At 39.6% G+C, this 21,181-nt stretch overlaps 1 protein-coding gene across 7 annotated transcripts in view; it reads right to left on the reverse strand.

Annotated features, from left to right (window-relative positions):
- dysf (dysferlin, limb girdle muscular dystrophy 2B (autosomal recessive)) overlaps positions 1-21,181 on the reverse strand; it is a 109,260-nt gene that overhangs the window by 74,923 nt on the left and 13,156 nt on the right. For 4 of the 7 annotated variants that reach the window (XM_084923589.1, XM_084923586.1, XM_084923590.1 and 1 more), the window contains exons 2-22: positions 17,750-17,805; positions 16,686-16,777; positions 14,607-14,712; positions 11,432-11,555; positions 10,522-10,778; positions 9,979-10,107; positions 9,790-9,852; positions 9,616-9,666; positions 9,435-9,465; positions 8,134-8,249; positions 7,862-7,988; positions 7,666-7,769; positions 7,460-7,528; positions 7,324-7,367; positions 5,310-5,392; positions 2,512-2,544; positions 2,141-2,256; positions 1,647-1,760; positions 1,374-1,551; positions 492-616; positions 149-255 (exon numbers count right to left, since the gene is read on the reverse strand). In XM_084923589.1, the coding sequence (XP_084779715.1) occupies positions 149-255; positions 492-616; positions 1,374-1,551; positions 1,647-1,760; positions 2,141-2,256; positions 2,512-2,544; positions 5,310-5,392; positions 7,324-7,367; positions 7,460-7,528; positions 7,666-7,769; positions 7,862-7,988; positions 8,134-8,249; positions 9,435-9,465; positions 9,616-9,666; positions 9,790-9,852; positions 9,979-10,107; positions 10,522-10,778; positions 11,432-11,555; positions 14,607-14,712; positions 16,686-16,777; positions 17,750-17,805 (2,125 nt within the window). The remainder of the gene's footprint in view (positions 1-148; positions 256-491; positions 617-1,373; positions 1,552-1,646; positions 1,761-2,140; positions 2,257-2,511; positions 2,545-5,309; positions 5,393-7,323; positions 7,368-7,459; positions 7,529-7,665; positions 7,770-7,861; positions 7,989-8,133; positions 8,250-9,434; positions 9,466-9,615; positions 9,667-9,789; positions 9,853-9,978; positions 10,108-10,521; positions 10,779-11,431; positions 11,556-14,606; positions 14,713-16,685; positions 16,778-17,749; positions 17,806-21,181) is intronic. The other 3 variants (XM_084923588.1, XM_084923592.1, XM_084923591.1) reach the window with 1 other exon arrangement.

Consider the following 21,181-nt stretch of genomic DNA (forward strand, 5'->3'; position numbering starts at 1 on the left):
TGTCATGAAACTATTTTTTCCAGCAAAGTCTTAATGACACATTAACAAATAAAAAAAAACTTCCCTGGATTTCCCTCCCCGCAATGAAGCACATATGAACACTCGGGAATAAGTGGATCACAATAAGTTTAAATAACACTGAGTTTACCTGCAGTCACTGATAAGCTGATCCAACAACTCCACCACTGTGAGCTCCACCTCCTCCAGATCACCGCCAGCCTTTACTGCCAGCTGCACCCTCTGCAGGTTCGCCTCCTGGACAGACAAACCCGTTCACTCAGTTAAAGCTCAGCATATAAATTTAACAACCGACTCCAGGGAGCTTTGAGTTAAATTACTAACACAGATTTTTTTTATGTCATTTTAGATAAAAATAACATAAAATAACCATTATTTTCATGTTTAAATATTTGCATAAAAAATAAAGTATTTAAATCTTCAACTCGATTTAGTTGTAACAAGTACAGATGAAGACACATTCGGGCACACACCAGTCTGTCTGTGATGGCCAGCAACATGTTGAGAGCCTCGATCCTTGGCTTGATGTCCTCCCACTCCGAAGAGAGAACAACCACCGGCTTAACATTTCCCCATGGGAGGTAGTAGTAGTGGCAACCTGAAACATACGCACACACACACACAGACATTTACATAGGCAGTAAGAATAGAGACAGTGCTGTAAAAACAATTAAATCACAGTTTTTAAATCACAATCTGCATGAAATTAATCTGCGTTATAAAAATACACATTTTTAATCATCTGAACTGCAGATCCATCGAAATCTGATACTGATCATTGAACACCAATCATCCTCTGTGTACCACTTTGTTACATTTGAACATTTCTCTTGTTTTTCTGCACACACATTTAGGTGTACAGCAGACATAAACTACCCAGCAGCTCATGATTTCAGTCCTTTTTAGTTCCCAGAGTGTCAAATACTCTGAGTTGTTGGTATCTCACAGATAAACATAAGGTGTGTATTGGCATCTTAATCTGTCTCATATGGAAGATTGCAAAGGTGTCATATTTATACACACGGGGTAAGTGTAATATATTTAGCATTGATGTTTTTCATGGCTATACCTAGCCAGCAAGTGAAAACTGAGGAAAACAAAGTTTCAAATGTGAAGTTATTACACTCGTCTGGATGGCAAAAACTTTTGACATACGCTAACTACACTGCTTCACCTGGGGTGCCAAGTGCATCACCACAGGCTTTAGTACGTGTCTGTATTGGCAACCATTTTTTGACACCTTGGGATCTTGAAAATGTTTAAATTTTCTTATATTAGTACATAAAGTTATATTTTGAATATTATCCTTCTGAATGTCACGCCGGTTCCAGCCTGACCTTTGACCTCTGACTCACCGTCAAACACTGCCCTGCTAAACTGAGTAGTGGAGGCCAGAGGAAGGCAGGTATAGTCGAACTTGTTGCCGTAGTTGCCGATGCTGACTTCAAACTGGATGGCGTCGTCGACGTCCTGGAGTAGCGTGGCCGAGTAAAACGCAACGAAGAGCGAGAACTTCCTCTTCCTGAGAAACTTCTGCATGATGGCGAGGGGCGGTGAAAAGAGGGATCAGTGTATCTGTCCAATTATCCATCTATCTTTCTATCTGGAATCAGGTCCTAATTTCTCACCTCCACCACCAAAAGATCATCTGAGGGTATGTCTTCAGTTTTTTGCTCCGGCTTGTCCACCAGTTTCGTGGTAAGTTCCAGTAAAACCCGGCCTCGGTATGCCACGCCCTCCCCCTGACGGACAGAAAAAAGGGACAGACGCTGGCACTGTCACAGTTTGTCATTACAAACCCAGTCTGTGTAGATAACCATAGATAACCTTTAAACAAATACACCTCCATAGCCTGAATATACTGTAAAACATGTGATACCATTCCTAATGAAGCCTTGAGCTGAATGTTCTGATCCAACAACATCTTGATATTTTAAAACCAAAGGACACTGTGTGCTCATCTGATACAGACTGGGACTGCCCAAAAGCACACCCTGCCTAATTCTCCTTTTTGTGCTCCAAATGGGTCCATAGTTTACAAAATGAACATGATATTGAATTCAAAAGGACTTGAAACTAGCCATGGAGATCATGAACTCATTAACAAAGATAAATAGGTTACTTTTCCCAAGTTAAGAGCCTCATGGGGGTCATTGAAGGCGGTGAACTCTCTGGGGCTGCCGTATAGGTTTACAAAACATGGACCAAACGTTGGCAGGAAACCAAGACTGTCATCCACTGTGGGGACAAAAAGGACATAATGTTTTATTATGGAGGGGTTAAGATGCAGAACTATGATTAGAATCAAGAAGGTATGATTAAAAACAATTAAAGTGATCAGTTATTTTCTAGATTTCTCCAAAATTTAGCCATGATTGAAGGAGATTCGAGTTTAGAGAAGAGAACATCACAACAGTGAAGTGAGACAGTGCAAATGACTGCCCAACTCTTGCACACAAAAGCGTTACAGTACAGAGAGGATGGTGGACGTACTGCCAGAGTGGACGCTCCGTGGAGTCAAGTCATCTGAATGCGTAGAGAGGAAGGATGGTTCAGAATCACAGAACAAGAGGAAACAGATGTCTTTTGAACGCCACTCAAACTTAAAGCCCAAACACGACATGCAAAACACTTCAGCTTAGCTTGTTTGAAGTACATGACTTTAAACAAGGTGGGCAACCGAGTAATGGCAGAAAAAGGTACTTAATATAAAATACTTTTAGAAAAACTTTAGAAAGTCTATGAAAGATTAAATATTTTTGTCCCTGATTATTGTTATTTTTACCACATAAACAATGCTGATAAGTTAGACCCTTGCTGCCAGAAGCAGCATCAACACTATGTGTGAGTCAGATTTGGAGGGAAATCTGGTTGATGGCCTTACAACATGAAACAGGAAATCACTCACAGTTATTGGCAACAGAAGATAAAGAAAGGAGGAAAAGAGCTGATGAAAAACATGAAGGTGAGTGAATCACTTTTAACCATGGGTGGTTATTAAAGATGTACACAGCCACCATGGATCGTTAAGTCCTGTTTCGAAGCCTAAAGTTAAACATTTTTGCTCTTGCCAACTTGTTTTTTTTTTTTCAAACCAGGTGTAATGAGGGATGTAGTGGATGAAAAAGGGTCTTTTTTGCAGCACCATAGAATACAACATAGAGTTTTCTTGAGTACTGCAATACTTCTGGCACAGTGACATAGCTTACTGCACTGACACAATAGAATAAAATAGAATAAAACATAATAGCCCTTTATTGTCAATGTACATGTACAACGAAATTGTGGGTGCTCCACACTAAATAATAAATATAAATGGTAGACAGCAGGAATTAATAGCAAAGATGAGAAATATATACGGGGATATATACAAGACAAGAGAAATGTATATAAAACACTTTAGAGAACATGTTGCAAAGTGCTTGGAAGTAGTGCAAAAATACTTGATCTGAGTATAAAGTCCATACGTATGTGAGTTGCCTGAGTGATGAAGGTTACTCAGGCCATGGCTCAGAGAAGCATACAGTCTCAGCAGGACAAGTTCTCTACCTCTGCTCTGTACACTGTCTCATCTCCTTCAGAGATGAGCACAACCAACAGTGGTGTAATCATCATACTTGATGATGACGTTTGTTGGGTGGGTTGGTGTACAGTCACATGTGTACAAGGCGTATAGTAGGGGGCTGAGAATGCAGCCCTGGGGTGATCCGATGCTGAGTGACAGTGGAGGGGAGAGGTGGGAGTCGGACTGATTGAGGCTGGTTGGTGAGGAATCTTATATTACTTTTCTGGTGTTTCCTTATCATGGTCTGGTTAAAATGGCTCATTGTTATTCACGTATTCCAGACAAAGAAGAAATTACATTTACCACAAGCAGTGACTAAAGCTCATGCACCTTCTCTTTTTTTGCAGCTGGGGGCATCAAAGACTGAAAACTCAAGCAGTGTCAGTGTTTCCCACACAAACATTACAGAGTTAGTCTTTATGCATGCCACTGAAGAAACATCCATGCATTTTATGCACAAACCACGGGTTCATTCTGTGTTTCAAAACTTTACACTTCAAGTTTTCAAACGCTAAAACAAAGACATTAACTAAGATGTGCACATTTGGAAGTCACTACAACAGTAAAGACAGTACGTTTAATAGATCCTGATGAAAACTAACACACTAGCAAAGCCATAAACTATAAAGTGATGCATTCAGTTAAAGTGGTGTATTTCAAAGCTGCACACACTTGAAGGCATTCCTTCAACACAGTCAAAATCTCAGTTTTAAAAGTGTCAGTAATACTAATTGTGTTGTGTGCACAACAAAGTGGGAAGGGAAATCCTATAATATGCACCACTTGTAAGGATGGTTTTGCTTATTCAAAAACAACTTATCCAGTAGAACTGCTGTCGAAGCACACAGTCAACAAGGTTAGCAAAAATTTCATCAGAGAGAGTGGAAAAGTCTGTTGTGAACACAGACAGCAGCACCTCAGACAAACAGTTATCACGTCTAATTGTTCAAGTAAACGTGTGAGCAAATGGTGTAACAACACACACACCATGGCAGAAGTTGTTTAAAGTCTAATAGATGCATCTACTGATTCAGGCTGCAGCTCCTGAGGGTACTAAGTTAATAGCTTAAGTGTTTGCAGGGAGTATCAACCACACCGATCAAACGGAGTCATTTCCTGAGCTGACGTGTTAAAAAAATAAACCGAATAAAGCTCAGTGTTTGATCTATAGTACTGTGTTCACTTTTACCCTGTAGGGTGTAGAACTTCACTGTAGTCTGTCATACACCTCCCCAGAAACTTTACCGCAGCAACCACTGTAGGTCTGTTTGGTAATAACTAGCACAAGGATAATCCATGAAACAAAATGAAGCAGGCTGCAGGCTGTCAGTGTAGACAGTGCTGTTTCACTCATGTTTAAACCGGTCAAATTACACATATTTATATAAATAGAAGACAGAACTAAGGTTTTTATAGTTTTGTGGCTCAAGAAGAAAGTTGAAGTTAAAGTTGATAAAAACCTTATTTTGACCTGTATGATCAGCTGAAACCTCACTGAAAATATCTCTAAAACAGGTTGGGCATTTTCCCTAAGCTAATGCTAACTGCTTTCAGGCAGAGCTGAATGTGATGTTAAACACTTCAAACAGTGTGATTATCACTGGATGTCAGTAATCAAACCAGGCAAGTTTCAACACTCTGGTGCAGTTTAAATCCAGCCTGAACCAGCCTAATCTGATCTGGTCAGGTAGAGTCTAGTTCAGACTGGTTGCGACTTGTTACTCACCATCTATCTCTCCTCCGGGGGCGGAGATCTTGGACATACAGAGGTGGGTGGTGCCGATAACGTCGTTGTGACTGGCTCTATCCCTAAAATGAGAAAGCCATAGAAGGATGCAAAGCGCATAGGTCAAAATGACATAGGTCAAAATGTATCTTATACACTAGGGCGTGGTGGGATAATTAATGTTTCTATTTCTACATGAAATACTAGGACTGTTGTGGTGGGCCACACCAAAGCTTATAGCGAGATACAGGGAGTGCAGAATTATTAGGCAAGTTGTATTTTTGAGGAATAATTTTATTATTGAACAACAACCATGTTCTCAGTGAACCCACAAAACTCATTAATATCAAAGCTGAATGTTTTTGGAAGTAGTTTTTAGTTTGTTTTTAGTTTTAGCTATTTTAGGGGGATATCTGTGTGTGCAGGTGACTATTACTGTGCAGAATTATTAGGCAACTTAACAAAAAACAAACATATACCCATTTCAATGATTTATTTTTACCTATGAAACAAATATAACATCTCCACATTCACAAATATACATTTCTGACATTCAAAAACAAAACAAAAACAAATCAGCGACCAATATAGCCACCTTTCTTTGCAAGGACACTCAAAAGCCTGCCATCCATGGATTCTGTCAGTGTTTTGATCTGTTCACCATCAACATTGCGTGCAGCAGCAACCACAGCCTCCCAGACACTGTTCAGAGAGGTGTACTGTTTTCCCTCCTTGTAAATCTCACATATGATGATGGACCACAGGTTCTCAATGGGGTTCAGATCAGGTGAACAAGGTGGCCATGTCATTAGTTTTTCTTGTTTTATACCCTTTCTTGCCAGCCACGCTGTGGAGTACTTGGACGCGTGTGATGGAGCATTGTCCTGCATGAAAATCATGTTTTTCTTGAAGGATGCAGACTTCTTCCTGTACCACTGCTTGAAGAAGGTGTCTTCCAGAAACTGGCAGTAGGACTGGGAGTTGAGCTTGACTCCATCCTCAACCCGAAAAGGCCCCACAAGCTCATCTTTGATGATACCAGCCCAAACCAGTACTCCACCTCCACCTTGCTGGCGTCTGAGTCGGACTGGAGCTCTCTGCCCTTTACCAATCCAGCCACGGGCCCATCCATCTGGCCCATCAAGACTCACTCTCATCCATAAAACCTTAGAAAAATCAGTCTTGAGATATTTCTTGGCCCAGTCTTGACGTTTCAGCTTGTGTGTCTTGTTCAGTGGTGGTCGTCTTTCAGCCTTTCTTACCTTGGCCATGTCTCTGAATATTGCACACCTTGTGCTTTTGGGCACTCCAGTGATGTTGCAGCTCTGAAATATGGCCAAACTGGTGGCAAGTGGCATCTTGGCAACTGCACGCTTGACTTTTCTCAGTTCATGAGCAGTTATTTTGCACCTTGGTTTTTCCACACGCTTCTTGCGACCCTGTTGACTATTTTGAATGAAACGCTTGATTGTTCGATGATCACGCTTCAGAAGCTTTGCAATTTTGAGATTGCTGCATCCCTCTGCAAGATATCTCACTATTTTTGACTTTTCTGAGCCTGTCAAGTCCTTCTTTTGACCCATTTTGCCAAAGGAAAGGACGTTGCCTAATAATTATGCACACCTGATATACGGTGTTGATGTCATTAGACCACACCCCTTCTCATTACAGAGATGCACATCACCTAATATGCTTAATTGGTAGTAGGCTTTCGAGCCTATACAGCTTGGAGTAAGACAACATGCATGCAGAGGATGGTGTGGACAAAATACTCATTTGCCTAATAATTCTGCACTCCCTGTAAAGTTAATACTGAGCACAACTGAGTTCAGTTTATTGGTGTGGCACTCCACAACAGTCCCAGTTCCTCATGTGGAAAATTAACCGCCCACCCCTATTTTTTGGTGTGGGTCTCCACAACAGTCCCATCTTATAAAGAGGTCAAAATAATATTGATAATGATGCTAAGTTTGATGAACAAATGTGAGAAAGGGAGATTTTAGCTGAAAATCACCAGTCCAGAATTCTGATCCTCATCTTCTCACACATGGAAGGAAACTGGGAAGAAGAAAGAAAAAAAAACATGTACTTTCTAGTGACAATGAAAATACAACTTCTTGGCACAAGAATTGTCTGTCTTTATTTCTTACTCTGACTGGCATGGCCAGGCGCTGGTTCCACTGTGGATTGGCATTCTTTTCCAAAGTCTTAGTGCAAATCTGACAACGAAAAACAAGACAATCCACATTTGTTTTTATTAACTAAAAACGTATTCGCTTTCCAGTTTTATTTTATTTGGTTGTTGACTAACAATCATTTTAGTCAATGTAATGAACTTCTATAGAGTCATATGCACCGTTTTGCCAGCAAAGTGAATCTCCACCAGAGGATCCACCAGATTCTTCCTGTTGCTATCAAAGCCAAGAATCTGCCTCATCCCATCCATGAAGGCATCGTCCACTTCAGACAGAGAAGCATATTAGGAATCTCTATACATATATATATTTTTTTCAAGCTTATCAAATGTGCATAGAATAACAACAGAGACTCACTCTGTGGCAGGTCTTCAGCTCTGAAGATCCTCAGGTTGAACGAGGCTCCTCTCAAAGACAGACCTGCAGGCCTCAACAGGTTTGATTCTACATCCTCTTTATCCTCCACACACTCACGTTTATCAGCCTGCAATCACATTAAAGTACAAATACTCACTTGTGATAATGAGTTGCACAGAAAAAGCACAACCATGTAAAAATAGAACAACTCATGTTACTTGATTGACCTCATAGCCTTCTAGGACTATCTTGTAAAAGAGTATGAAACTCACCGGTGGCTCATCTCCAGCTGCTAAGACAAACAAGCTGACCTTCAGGTAGCCTTTGACCCCAGCAGAGAGGTCGTCAGGGTCACAAAGCAGAAGCCACTTCCTCAAGAAGCAGTGCCCTGAAAAGAGGGGAGGAAGAGAGAGGTTTAAAGCCAGAAGCTTGTAAATTCAGGATAAACAAAAGCAGCTTTGACACACGTCTGGAGAAACTTTTCACAGTTATCCTTTCTCACACAAAGCAAGACATAATGACACCAAGCTGCAACCTGTGGGGCATGTGACAAAAAACATGGCTTTCTGATTGGCATGGACCAAAAAGTGATCTTGATTTTCTAAATATTATATACAATCATCACCCTGGATTCCTATTTAGCTGTAAGCATCATTGTTTGACAGACTTAATGGATTTTAACACATCAGTATCACTGATATGAATATATCTTCAAATATTTTAATTTTGACTGCCCTGACAGTCAGTGATAATACATTCAAATATGTTTTGTTTTGCTTTTTTTTCTCTTAACACTTGTATAAATGTTTGCTGGACCCTTTAAAGTGAGATGTTACAGCTTGTGAGGTCTATGAATACAGCTCTCCATCCAAGCTTGCTAGCTTTAGCTGATAACTTCGCACTCCAACTTCTTATCCAGATATCGTTATTTCTGGTCCAAAAAACAGCGTGGCAGCAGCAAAAACAATTACCACAGAGGGTTCAAAAAGTGGTTCAGAAAACCGGTGGGTGACATCATCTAATGGTTCAGAAACATTTTCATACCTGGAAATACTAATGTGGTTTAGCTAAATGGACACAGGCAGTAGGCAGCACACAAGACTCTGACTTGCTAGTGTTGAATACACTGGACAGTTAACTGCATTTGCACCCTGACTCAATCTGACATCACAAAGTCTTTGGACCTGGCAGGTTAAAGACCGTTTTAACATTTGTCAAGTTTTCATTTGCCAGGTTGTTGTGTAGAACAGCAGCAGTGCCAATGTGTGAGAACAGCTCTTCACTCATCCTTTTTCATACCCACGTATCCAAATGAGGGTCATAGGGATGCTGGAGCCTTTCCCGGCTATCACAAGGGAAAAAGTCAGGGGACAAGCCCAGGAACCCTTTTGCTGTGAGGTGAGGTGAGAATGCTAGCTGCCTGACTAAATGGCTAAAAGCTAAGTAAATGAAAAATGTCATCAGACTGATGATCAATCTGACATAATTTACAGTTTAGCATTTAGATCTTTGTTTAATCTTTTTTCAAGCAAATACGCCTAAAAATGTTTAAATCATACAAACATATACTCACTGTGCTCATTGTAGATGGTGCCAACATCCATCTGTGGAAAACAGAACACAGAGACAGATGTTTGAGTTCTTCTAATTTCCAAAGCACATGTGCCCCCCCTCCTAATTTATCACAGTACACCGCAGTCCAATATTCATAGAAATCATAGACTCAAGTTAAAGCTCTAAGCCTGGCAGTTTACCTTGAATTCACCTATCACGGCGTCAGTTCTAAGTGAACGAGAGTCACATACCTGAAAAAGAGAAAGATTATAACTCTGATAAATATAAGAAACGCTGATAGTGTTGAATTTCTCCCACATGCTTGATTTATTCAAGGTAAACAAATAAAAAAAAGAGAAAAACGTCACACTCACAGTGATGAAAATGGGTTCGTCAAACAAGTCTGAGGGCGTCTCGAAGAAGTTCAGGAAGAAAGTCTGTGGAGGGAAATAAATGCAAGTTGAAGTTTGAGTAAAAAGTAACATGTAAAGTTATAATAAAAAGCAGTAGAGTGCAAAAAAGAAAGTTATCAAGACAAGCATACTGGCAAAAACTTTACTCACCTCATCAAAGACTGGGTTGTTCCCCTTTCTGATTCGGGTCCTCTTGGACTGCCCGGCAACTGCTATCTTAACAACAGGTTTAATGTTGATGCCCGGCAACTGTCGTCCCTCAATGACCCGCAAACGAATCTGGACAAGGACATGTAAATGGTAAATGGCCTGTATTTGTATAGCGCTTTACTAGTCCCTAAGGACCCCCAAAGCACTTTACACAACCAGTCATCCACCCATTCACACACACATTCACACACTGGTGATGGCAAGCTACATTGTAGCCACAGCCACCCTGGGGCGCACTGACAGAGGCGAGGCTGCCGGACACTGGCACCACCGGGCCCTCTGACCACCACCAGTAGGCAACGGGTGAAGTGTCTTGCCCAAGGACACAACGACCGAGACTGTCCAAGCCGGGGCTCAAACTGGCAACCTTCCGATTACAAGGTGAACTCCCAACTCTTGAGCCACGATCGCCCCGTGTGGACAGCAACATGTATGGAGTGTAAGTATTCCTTTAATGTGTCTTTTTTAAGTATTGTAACTAACCTGTAGATCCTGTGGTTTGTTGGGTAGCTGTTTGGGCTGACTGCTGGCTCCTCTCCTCCTCTTCCTCAGCCCTCCTTGGGTGTGGTAGGATGGCGGTGAACGCTTGGGCGTCTGGGCAGTGGGGGATTCCTGGCCCGGGGGCCCCTGAGGACCAATTATCACCATGGAGCGTCCATCGTCTGCTCCCTGGTCCTCTGTGGGCTCAAGCATCATCATACTCTCTGTATCCTCCTCGCCCAAAGTATCCAGAGAGATCACTGCACAGAAAGTAGTCCCAGGAAATAAATCTTGGGGTAAACTAACAAAATGGAGACACTGGGTTGGGCAAATGGAAACAGAAGAAGGGGAAAAAACATACAGTGGTGTGAAAAAGTGTTTGCACTCTTCCAGTTTCTTTGTATGTTTTTGTTTTACACATAAATGTGTCAGATCATCAGACAAGTTTAAATATTTGATAAAGATAATAAGTAAATACAAAATGCAGTTCAGTTTCTAAATGAAGGTGTTTATTATTAAAGGAGGAAAAAACCTGTGTGAAAACGCGATTGACGAAATCACTTAAATAGGACCTGCCTGACAAAGTGGTGTAGACGAAAAGCCAGACATGGAGCCACAACCCAAGGAAATTCAGGAACAAATGGGAAACAAAGTAATTGAGATCTCTCAGTCTGGAAAAGGTTATAAAGCATTTATATAGCTTTGGGACTCAAGTGAACCACAGTGAGAGACATTACCCACAAATGGAGAAAACTTGAAACAGTGGTGACCCCCCCAGGAGTGGTCAGCTGACCAAAATGTGTGTGTGTGTGTCATTACATCTGCTGTAAAAGTAACACAGCATCTCGAAAGGGGTAAAGACTTTTTCACACCACTGCAATTATCGTTTCACTACATGACACGCTGAGGTTACTTGTGACTGTGTCCAGCTCCACACTAGGATTGTTATGAGGCTGAGGCTCCAGCTGGGGAGGAGGCTGAAACATCGGAGCCGATCCTGGAGGAGGAAGGTAGGAAACTTGCAGGGTCAGCGTGGCCTATGGGAGGCAGAAAACACAATTTGTAGAAGATCTGTCATGTTTGGCTGTGTGGCAGGCAGAATGTAGGACCCAAACGCAGGGCTTGGAGACAAAATGCTTAACTAAAGGTGGCAGCTTTATTGCTGGAGAACACAAACTAAAACTAGGTATATGAACGCTGAAAGAAAACAAAGAAAAGATAAACTAGAACTAAAAATCTTGCACTTGACATTTCATGACATGGCTAGAGAACATGGTGTTTACGCAAGAACACACAGCAAATGTGGAGGACACAACAACAAACAGAGGACCATTTGTTGTTGCGGCCTGAGGACTGAGGACTTAAATACCCAGGCAGGATAATGAGAGGATGGCGAACAGGTGCACACTCAGCTGGAACTAATCATACATAAGAAGGCAAAGAGGAAGTGAATGCATAGGACACTTGTATACGTCTCTGGAGAAAGTACAGTAAAAGATGATGGCACTTAATAAGTAACTTAACTGCAGTGGCCTTTATGCTACCCATGCTATTCACCTGTATCATCCTTAAATTAGGGTTAGGCAGAGACAGAGTTAGCCACCCTACCTTCAGATTTACTAAAACTGATGCAAGACTGAGTTATAAAAGCATTTCACTCTATGTTCAGTTGTTTTGATGGTGGAAACTATCCAACGAGGCCAAAGCAGTTATTTAAACCAGGCTGTGATTAATGCTGTTAAGTTTAAGCTTTTAAGACAGGAAGTTGTGACTTATATTTAGTGCCTCTACAGGCCTTTTGAGGAACTGCAATTATTTTTTTAGCAGTTTTATTTGTTTTGGGGTTTTTTGTGCCCTACAAGTTGGTTTTAATTAAACTTAGAGAATTTCACTTCATCATACACCTCAGCACAAATTATGCATAAAACATGTGGCTCATCGGTCTAGGGCAGGGGTGTCAAACATGACTTGGCCTGGCAAAGACTCCAGTCTGGGACACTGGATCGCTTTCGGAAAATGCAAAAGAGAACATAATATTTGGACTTTTAATTGTGTAATTGTATAGTTTATTTGTATAAGTTACAACTTTTCCTACTGATAAAGACCTCCCCTGTAGCCATTTGTATTTCACCAAAGTAATTCAATTATAGATTTCTGTAGTTTAGTTTAAGCTCAAAGAGTTGTGCTGACTTTCCTTCAGTTGAAATAGTACTTCACTTTTGTATATAAGATATCTCAGGGATTAAATATGTAGTTAAACTTCTGCACACTGGCAGAAAGAACCGTTTCACTGGTCTGGTTCAAGTTTAAAGTGCAAGTTGTTCCTGGTTTAAATCCTGGACGAGCCCACGGTTCTTCACTTATGGTTCTCTACCCAAACTCAAAGTGGCATTTAACCTCACCACCACCACCACCACCACCAGAAAAGACCTGTTTCCTGCACACTGTAATCAAGATGAGTTACCCTGTGGTAGCAGGGGTGGCTTCTACTGTTTCCTTCAACAGGAAAAAGCAGCTTAAGTGATAAGCTGTTATGTTTCTGTAAACAAACTCATCAGACTTGGCGTGTCCAACTCTGGTCAGACTACAGTTTCTATGGAGTAGATGTTAAGAATGTGAATATCTTGACATGTTTTTTCTTGATTTCTTGGCTCTATCTCACTGAATCTGTGTAAGATTTTGTTTGTGGAAGCAAACAGTTGTAAGGGCAGATGCATCAAGAAATCTTTGAAGAAACAATATTAGTTTTATTTTTGCTTATAACAGAGTTTGCTTTCTATGACTAATGAAGAAAAAACCTGATAAATCACACATTGTACATACCATACAGTGTGTGTGGGGGTGTGGGTGTGCGCACATGTATGTGGCATCAATCAGGTCCAGTCTGACAGTGACAGGAAGACTTTGTTTTGGCTTCAGGAAGCAAGGATGGGGAAGAGAACAGTGTTTCATTTGCTGCTATAAAACACTGTAGGTTTGGCTGCCAAGGTGTGTGCGTGCATGTGTGTGCGTGTATGTGTGTGCGTGCCCAGATCTTATACTTCTGCATCTTCTTCTTAAAGACCAATTTGAGTTTGAGCTCTTTTGGAAACTAAAACTACTGAATAATTTTATTTTAGTTGGTGTTGGGTTAGACCTGTAGCTGTGATGACTGGTTTTCTAGGCTACACCTGTATTATGTCAATGTGGGTCTCCATAGAGCAATGTTGCATAATTAGAGGAAAAAGAAAATCAAGCATTTCATCACTGAATAACCATCAGCTGCTGAAGGTTTCTCATCATTAGAAGTGTTTTTTTTTTTTTTAAATTTTAAAAAAGAAAAAGGCTCCAGTAATACTAGCCAGTAATAGATACTGTGTTCTAGGTGTCTTTTCAATGAACAATGAACAATAAAAAAAACCCCACCTAGAATACAATATCCCAGCTGCCATAAGGACCCTCAGAGAATACATGCAGAACGGAGAGAACATGCAAGCTAGGACTTTCTTGCAGTGTGGTACCAGTGCTTACTAGAGTTAATTAAATTTGATATAACCTTGCTGATATAAGATAAATAGTGCTGATCACATACTTGGAACAAACGGAAAAAGATGAAAAACATAAAGAACATCTCTTGCTTCCAGCAAGACCTTTGCCTAATTTGGAGCTCATGAGTTCATATTTTCCAACAAAAAAGTACAAGAAATATAAACGTATTCAGGGTGATACAGAAAATCCATGTTGAAGCACATGAACACATCAGTGCCTCATCAAGTCCAAGACCCACCCACTAACCACCTGTCGACCATTTTTCTTGACATTACAGACCTGATCAGCCTTAGTCAGCAGATTAGCAAAAAACCCATCTAATAAAATCAACTGCAGTTATTTATAGTTCATTTTATTTGTTATGGAGAGACATTTTTGTGTTTCTGATTCTTCTTTTTTTTATTAAGGATCCCAAAGAAGGAAATAACAAATCAACTATGATTCAGAAATGTTACTCACTTTATTTTAAGCTCAAAAGAGGAAACTTGGAGTCATTTATAATCGACTTGTGACGCAGTTAGGCTGCAGATTAATCAGTCAGTGCAGTTCCGTGTGCTCACCCCTGTGTTGTTCCTCTTGGTGTCCAGCAAGGAGACGGTGAAGGTGGCGGCGAAATTGGGAGAGTTGAGCACATCTCTAAGACCTAGCCGACACTCCCCCAGAAACCTGAAAGAGACACACACCAGAAACACAGAGATGGATCTTAAACACAACTGTGTTATTTACAAAATAACATCTTTAAAGACACAGCTGGAGTTGATCCCAAGTACATTTTCCCTGGAAGTCCCAGTATGAGAATCAAAGAAATGACAATATTAATATGTCAGCCACCATTGGGCTGAAAGAAATCAAATAAACATATCAGAAAGAGAGAGAAAACTTTAGGACTGGTAAATTCTTAAAAATTAGGAACGCACTAACCAGCTCAGCAACAACCAAGAAAAGCTGATGATCCCAAAATTCATTCCTTCGTTAAAAAAACAAAACAAAAAAACCTCTTCCCAACATCTGGCCAAAGCACGAACACTCTTGAGGAGGCATGCATGCCATTGCCAAAGTCTCCAATAATGAGATGCATTATCTGGCAAAGCATCTCAAAGAAGGAAACCCAGTATTTGGTGATATCCATCTGTTATAGACTTCAAGGACTGAATTACAGCTCTTACCACATGATGCTAATGGTGTTGCACCTGTGCCTAGTCTCTGATAAACTCTTAGTTTCCCTGTTTCCCCATTCACAGTCATTTTCTGACATCTTACAACATTTATTCCCCAACCTTGGTGGTTATTTTTGTTACTGTACAACATTGTCAAGCAAAGTTGTAACGCCTAGAGAGATCAAAGGAAAATGGTAAAGCAAATACACCCCAAAATGACAAATATGTACTTCACACATTAAGTCCAGGTGAATAGAAAATCACCGACAACAAAACAAAAAAAATGCTGTGTAAGTTCTCAGTCATCCAGGTCATGGTACTCTATCTAGCTATGAAACAAAAAGCGACTTGACTTCTTTAAGTTTCTTGAAGATGTTTCATGTCTCATCTGAGAAACTCCTTCAGTTCTAAAACCAAATGGCATTTAAACTCTAGTGGGAGTTGTCCCTCAAGAGGCTATCTATCCCCACTGTGAATGACCATCTTTGATTAGAGGAGGTGGTCTGCCACCTACAACGCGGTTTTGAGATCCCTTCCACAAGCGCCTCAACCCCCAATCCCATCTTGCTTTAGGTGATCTCAATAAGTCACATGATAGGGTGTAGCAAGGTCTCACAATGGTTTCATTGGAAAACTCATGACCCATGCCTTTTTTCACACTTTGGCTCATGTGGTGAGGCACATGATCAGTAGTGGGTAACTGAAGAAGCTTCTCAGATGAGAGGTGAAACGTCTTCAGGAAACTTAAAGACGACCAATCGCTTTTCTTGAAGCTCCTTAGAAAACAAATACTTAGTACAACGATAATGGATTTATGCTGAGAGCTGAGACACAGTCAAGTTCCACTGTAATTTGAGTGGCTGATTTATGGATCCATTCATCTTTCAGCACAACAGAGAGTGAATGGGTGGGAATTTGGCAGAATAAATACCACAATGAGGGGAAGACCTGATTCTTTCGTTCCTGCCCCTTCCCTTCCGAAAGAACTCTGACTGGCCTGACATCTTGATCGAGTGAAACAATCCAAAAATAACCTACTGAGGGGTCCTCTGGCCACATCTCTACCGTGACAATGTGCAGCTCCGTCTATTCAAACTTAGTAAGACAATCCTAAATTTATTATCCCAGGGGTGATTTGTACATATCGCCTCTTTATCTGTCTGTTGGCCAGCACAAGGTTTAAAATGATTTACAAACAGCTGCCAGTGATGAGTGATTAAAAGTAAATATAGCCCGTTTGGAGTTTAAAACAGACCTTTCCCTTTTACTCGTCAGTTGTATTTATGGGTTTGATCTATTTTTCTTGTTTAAAACAATTATGCCTCTTTTTTTGGAAATCTCTAATGATAAGATCTGTCTGAGACACTTGCCTGCCTATAAAAGGAAAACCAGTTAAAGAAGTTTTTTCAGGGTCATTTTGTATATTTCTTCAGTGTTTTGATGCCACATCTGAATGCATATAATTAGCATAGCACACAGTACCTGTTTCTCCCCATTTTCTCATGATCTTTAACAACACAGTGAATCTCAGCTCCAGAGTCCAGAGGAATCCCCTTCAGATCCCACTCAAAACCCTGACGGACACAAAGGAAAGAAATGTTTAAAAAAAGAGTGAAAATGGGATCTTATAGGCAGAACATTTTAATGATGATATTTTGTAATATCCTTACTGCACCTTTATTGCATTATATTTGTGAAGTACTTCTAACTTTACTGCAGTATTGCAAATAATTTTTTGGTCTGGTTATTTTGCTCCCATACAGAGATGTTGTCACAATTTCACCAGCTCGTAATGTTGCAAACTTACTAAATGCACTGAATGTGTTTTAGGGTATGCTAGATAGGTGGTAAGCTAACCCAGGGGAAAGCCAATTCAGGGTTGATTTCAATTCCCAAAACATCATTCATACAGGCTTGTGTAAGTAAAATCAAACAGGTTTTTTTTTCTGACTAACGTTAGCTAATGTTAACTTTCATGTTAATTGCAAATTGCTGACTACATACAGCAAATTTCTATCTTAAGCAGTTATGTTAATTATTACAAATTTCCAAGTCAGATCTAACTTTCAGGTAGCAAATTTTTTTACTCACTTTGAGCGGCCTGATGTTGCGACCAGATATGAATAAAGAAGCAGTCAAAACTAGCATTGTTAGGACCCAATGGTAGATTAATGTAACATAACAACAGACTTACCTAAATTGCAAGGCTGCTGCCATTCTAACAAATAAAACATTATCTTTATATCTTTACTAGATCTTTTTTTGTTTTCAGTTATTTTTGTCTGTATTTTGAGTTTCTATATGAATCTATGGCTGCTTCACTTTGATGAGGACTCCAGGACTGTATGCAAGAGGAGGACTCATCCTGCATTTTCCACTTTGAGTCCTTTACAGAGACCAAGCAATGCCTTACTTTTAAATTAGGTTATAACTTATTTTCACATTAATAATTAAAATATACTTAATATTTGACATTGCATTATCACACACTTAGGAACTTTAACAGATGATGGCTTGATGAATTTGTGGCTTAATGGGGGACTTACCTCATTCCACACAGGGTTAGGATTGTTTTTGATGACCTTTGTCTTCTTCTTGGACCCTGAAACAGATATAGAAAATGGAAAATGTAATGTTTGTAATTTTTCTATATGAAGATAATCCTACAACTTAGGATATTAACAACTTAAGGTCAATACAGATATTGACCTTAAGTTGTGTCAGAAATGAGAAAAATAATTTTTAATGCCATCTCGGAAAAACTGAAAGTCTCCTTTTTGCAGTAACCAACAACTTAACAAGTTAGAAACCTGTGTGTCAAATATATTTGCTCTGCTATTAGCTCAACTAATAGTGCAAACTTTACTTACAAAGTAAAGTTTTGACCAACATTTATGAGCATAGCCATCTTAAAAAACAAATTTTAAAAATCAGATTAGTGGAAAAAAAATATTTTTAACAATAGAAAAGAAAATGTTGTGCCCTGATCTACTCCAACTTTGAATAAGCATAATAATAACTCAGTAAGGTCCTTCAGAAAAGACTCAAAGTCTATGCAGTCACCCCTATCTATCCTACACTATCCACACTGACAAACATTTTAATGAAATGTGTAGAATAAAATAGTTAAATGTTCCAGTAAGGGTGGGTTGTTTATCTTTACCACTCATGTACCTGTATAATGATAAGAAAAACTGCTCCATCACATGAAACTTTTGTTACCCTCGTTCATGGTTATGCTAATCAAAGATATGAAGTTATTCTGAATGTTAAAACATAAGAACAAAAAAAAACAACTTTACACATTGCACCTTAAAACTTTGGAATAAATTACCCTTCGCCATAAAAAAATGCTAAAGTCAGAGTTTAAAGTTGAAATATATACTATTTTTGGTAAACAAAATTAAGACTATTGCAGAGATTGAACTTACTATGTAATTTTTATTATCTGTATTTTAAGTTGTTGTAAAGATTAAATAATGTAAGTATATCAATTCTAGTCAGCTCATTTTGTGTGATGATTACTGACATACATTTTATTGTAATTCCTCCAAAAGGTGCACTATAGAAACAAGTTCGCACATAAACAGTGGTATAAATATTCTGCTCTAAAATAACTACTGACACACAATAGGTTTATTTGTATATGTGTGTTATCTTTCCATGGCTTCCTGTAACATGAAGTTCGGAGCTCTGATTTCCTGCCCGCCGTCGGGCAGCTTTAACCAGAAGTGAGAGGTGAGACAGGTTAATACCCTGCCAGAATAGGTACTCAAATACTGAAGGCCACTTATGAAACAATATGTGTACAAACATGTGATAATGTGAGTTATCACACAGGGGGGCAGTTATCACAGTTTCCAATTATTTTTGGTAAAACAGGAATTGATTGAGACAGAGACTAAACTGGTGCTTCCAGATAAAAGGAAACAGAGTCAATGGCCATTGTCTTCATCTTTGAAGTTACCTTTTCATTTCCATGACATGCTAATTCCTGGTAAATGTCACCAAGGACAGCTGAAGCTGATACAAATGATGGTAGTTTTGCATGTATTGACTGCAGTTGTTTATCTGATAATCCCATTAGATTAGATTATTTTAAAAATTACTTAAGTTATTCTTGAGGAGCTTTTACAGACATGCTTTTTACATGATGGTGTATTTTAAAGGCAAGTGCAAATAAAACAAGAAAGGTCAGGGGTTACAAAAGTCAAATATGACCAATTACAGATTTTTAACCATGAGTAAATAAAAAACGCTGAATGAATAACTTAAACAACTGGTGCATAAAATGTGCAAAAAAGAGAATCAGAAAAATGTAATAAGAGGATAGGAGACGCTAAAAATGAAAGTAAAAGGGTGTCCAATTTGTTGCTTAGGTTTGGTCACCAACAACATTCTAGGCTCAGCTTGCCTTGGTAACCTTCTGGATTCATCACCCTGCCATATCATCCAACTCAAAGTTGACACAAGTTTATCTTAGAACTACAGGGAGTATCAAACGTGGACATAACTTCCAGGTAGGGCTGCTCGATTATGGCAAAAATGATAATCACGATTATTTTCACTGAAATTGAGATCTCGATTATTTGACGATATTTATTTAACAATAACAATGTATTGAATAATGACTTTAAAGATTGTCAAAAAAAAATGTAAACATCTATGTTTAGTGAACTTTGCAGTGTTGCTCTGTGGTGCAGACATAGTTTACACACTATGTCTACTTGATCCACGTCATAATGTTTCCACACCACTGAAGTTTTTTTTACCTCTCTTTTCAACCAACGGCAGTCACTCTCCTCTCCAAATAACTTCTGCTTAGCTTTCCGAGCTTCCCTCGGGTCCTCTTAATTGTTGTGACGCGTGTTCGAAATGCAGAGAGGTGCGCTCGATTTGCCACACGGAGCAGCGCGAGAGTAAAGCACGAGGGAGGGGCTAATAATCGGCTCAGTCATTTTTAATGATCGTTGAAAGCCCAGATCGTAATCGAGATTAAAATTCGATTAATTGAGCAGCCCTACTTCCAGGTCAAAAAAATTAAGTCAATGCAGTTGTGCCTAAAAACCTGCCACACTATGGTGATAACTTTAGTTGAACAAAGACTTGTTGTCCTATAGCAGTACATGGGAAAATAACATCACATCTTTTCCCCTCACCCCCAAACGGTTGGAGCAGACGGTGGCCCCTCCCTGAGCCAGGTTATGCCGAAATTTCTTCCTATTAAAAGGGAGTTTTTCTTTTCCACTGTCACCAAGTGCTTGCTTATAGGCGGTTTGATAGTTGGGGTTTCTCTCTAAAATTGTAGGGCCTTTGCATTACAATAAAAAAGAGCCTTGAGGTGATTGTTGTTGTGATTTTTCATGAAATAAATAATATTGAATTGAATTGAATCTCATAGCTAAACTGCTGAGTTGAAGGGTTCAGTCATTTATTAGGGGTTATATTAAATTAAAAATGAGGTACTGTTTTATCAATCTTGGTCATACAATGTTATAAAATGGTATTATCTGTGTTATAAAACCACATGCTCGCTTATGACTTGTCAATCACGAGTCATTAGCCAATGAGTGTTGGCTTTTACAGTCAGATGACACTTCTTTGTCTCATCTTAGCTTTTCCAACATGGTTAGGGTGGAAGCAGTCATCTCGAGGCTTCAAAACAGAAATTCAGAAGCCAGTGGGTGATGTCACAGTACTTATGTCAGTCGTCTATACATACTGTCTATATTTGGAACCTTCCCACTTCACATTGCCCTGATAGCATAGTAGACTGAAGTCACTGATGTTGTTGAATTTCTCTAGTCGCCACGTTTCTGCGAATTTCTTTCTGCGTGGACACTTTTTTTTAGCGCTCTAAACATGCAAGTCTGGTTGTCTAAAAATTTCCAGACCCTTTGGAAACTAAAGGTCATTGGTCACATATCTTTGGCTTCAACTGGAGTACAATTAATATTTTTAATACATGTATTCCCAGT

Source organism: Perissodus microlepis, chromosome 3, assembly GCF_051167445.1.
Source record: "Perissodus microlepis isolate ML-2025 ecotype Zambia chromosome 3, ASM5116744v1, whole genome shotgun sequence".
Taxonomy (NCBI): Eukaryota; Metazoa; Chordata; class Actinopteri; order Cichliformes; family Cichlidae; genus Perissodus; species Perissodus microlepis.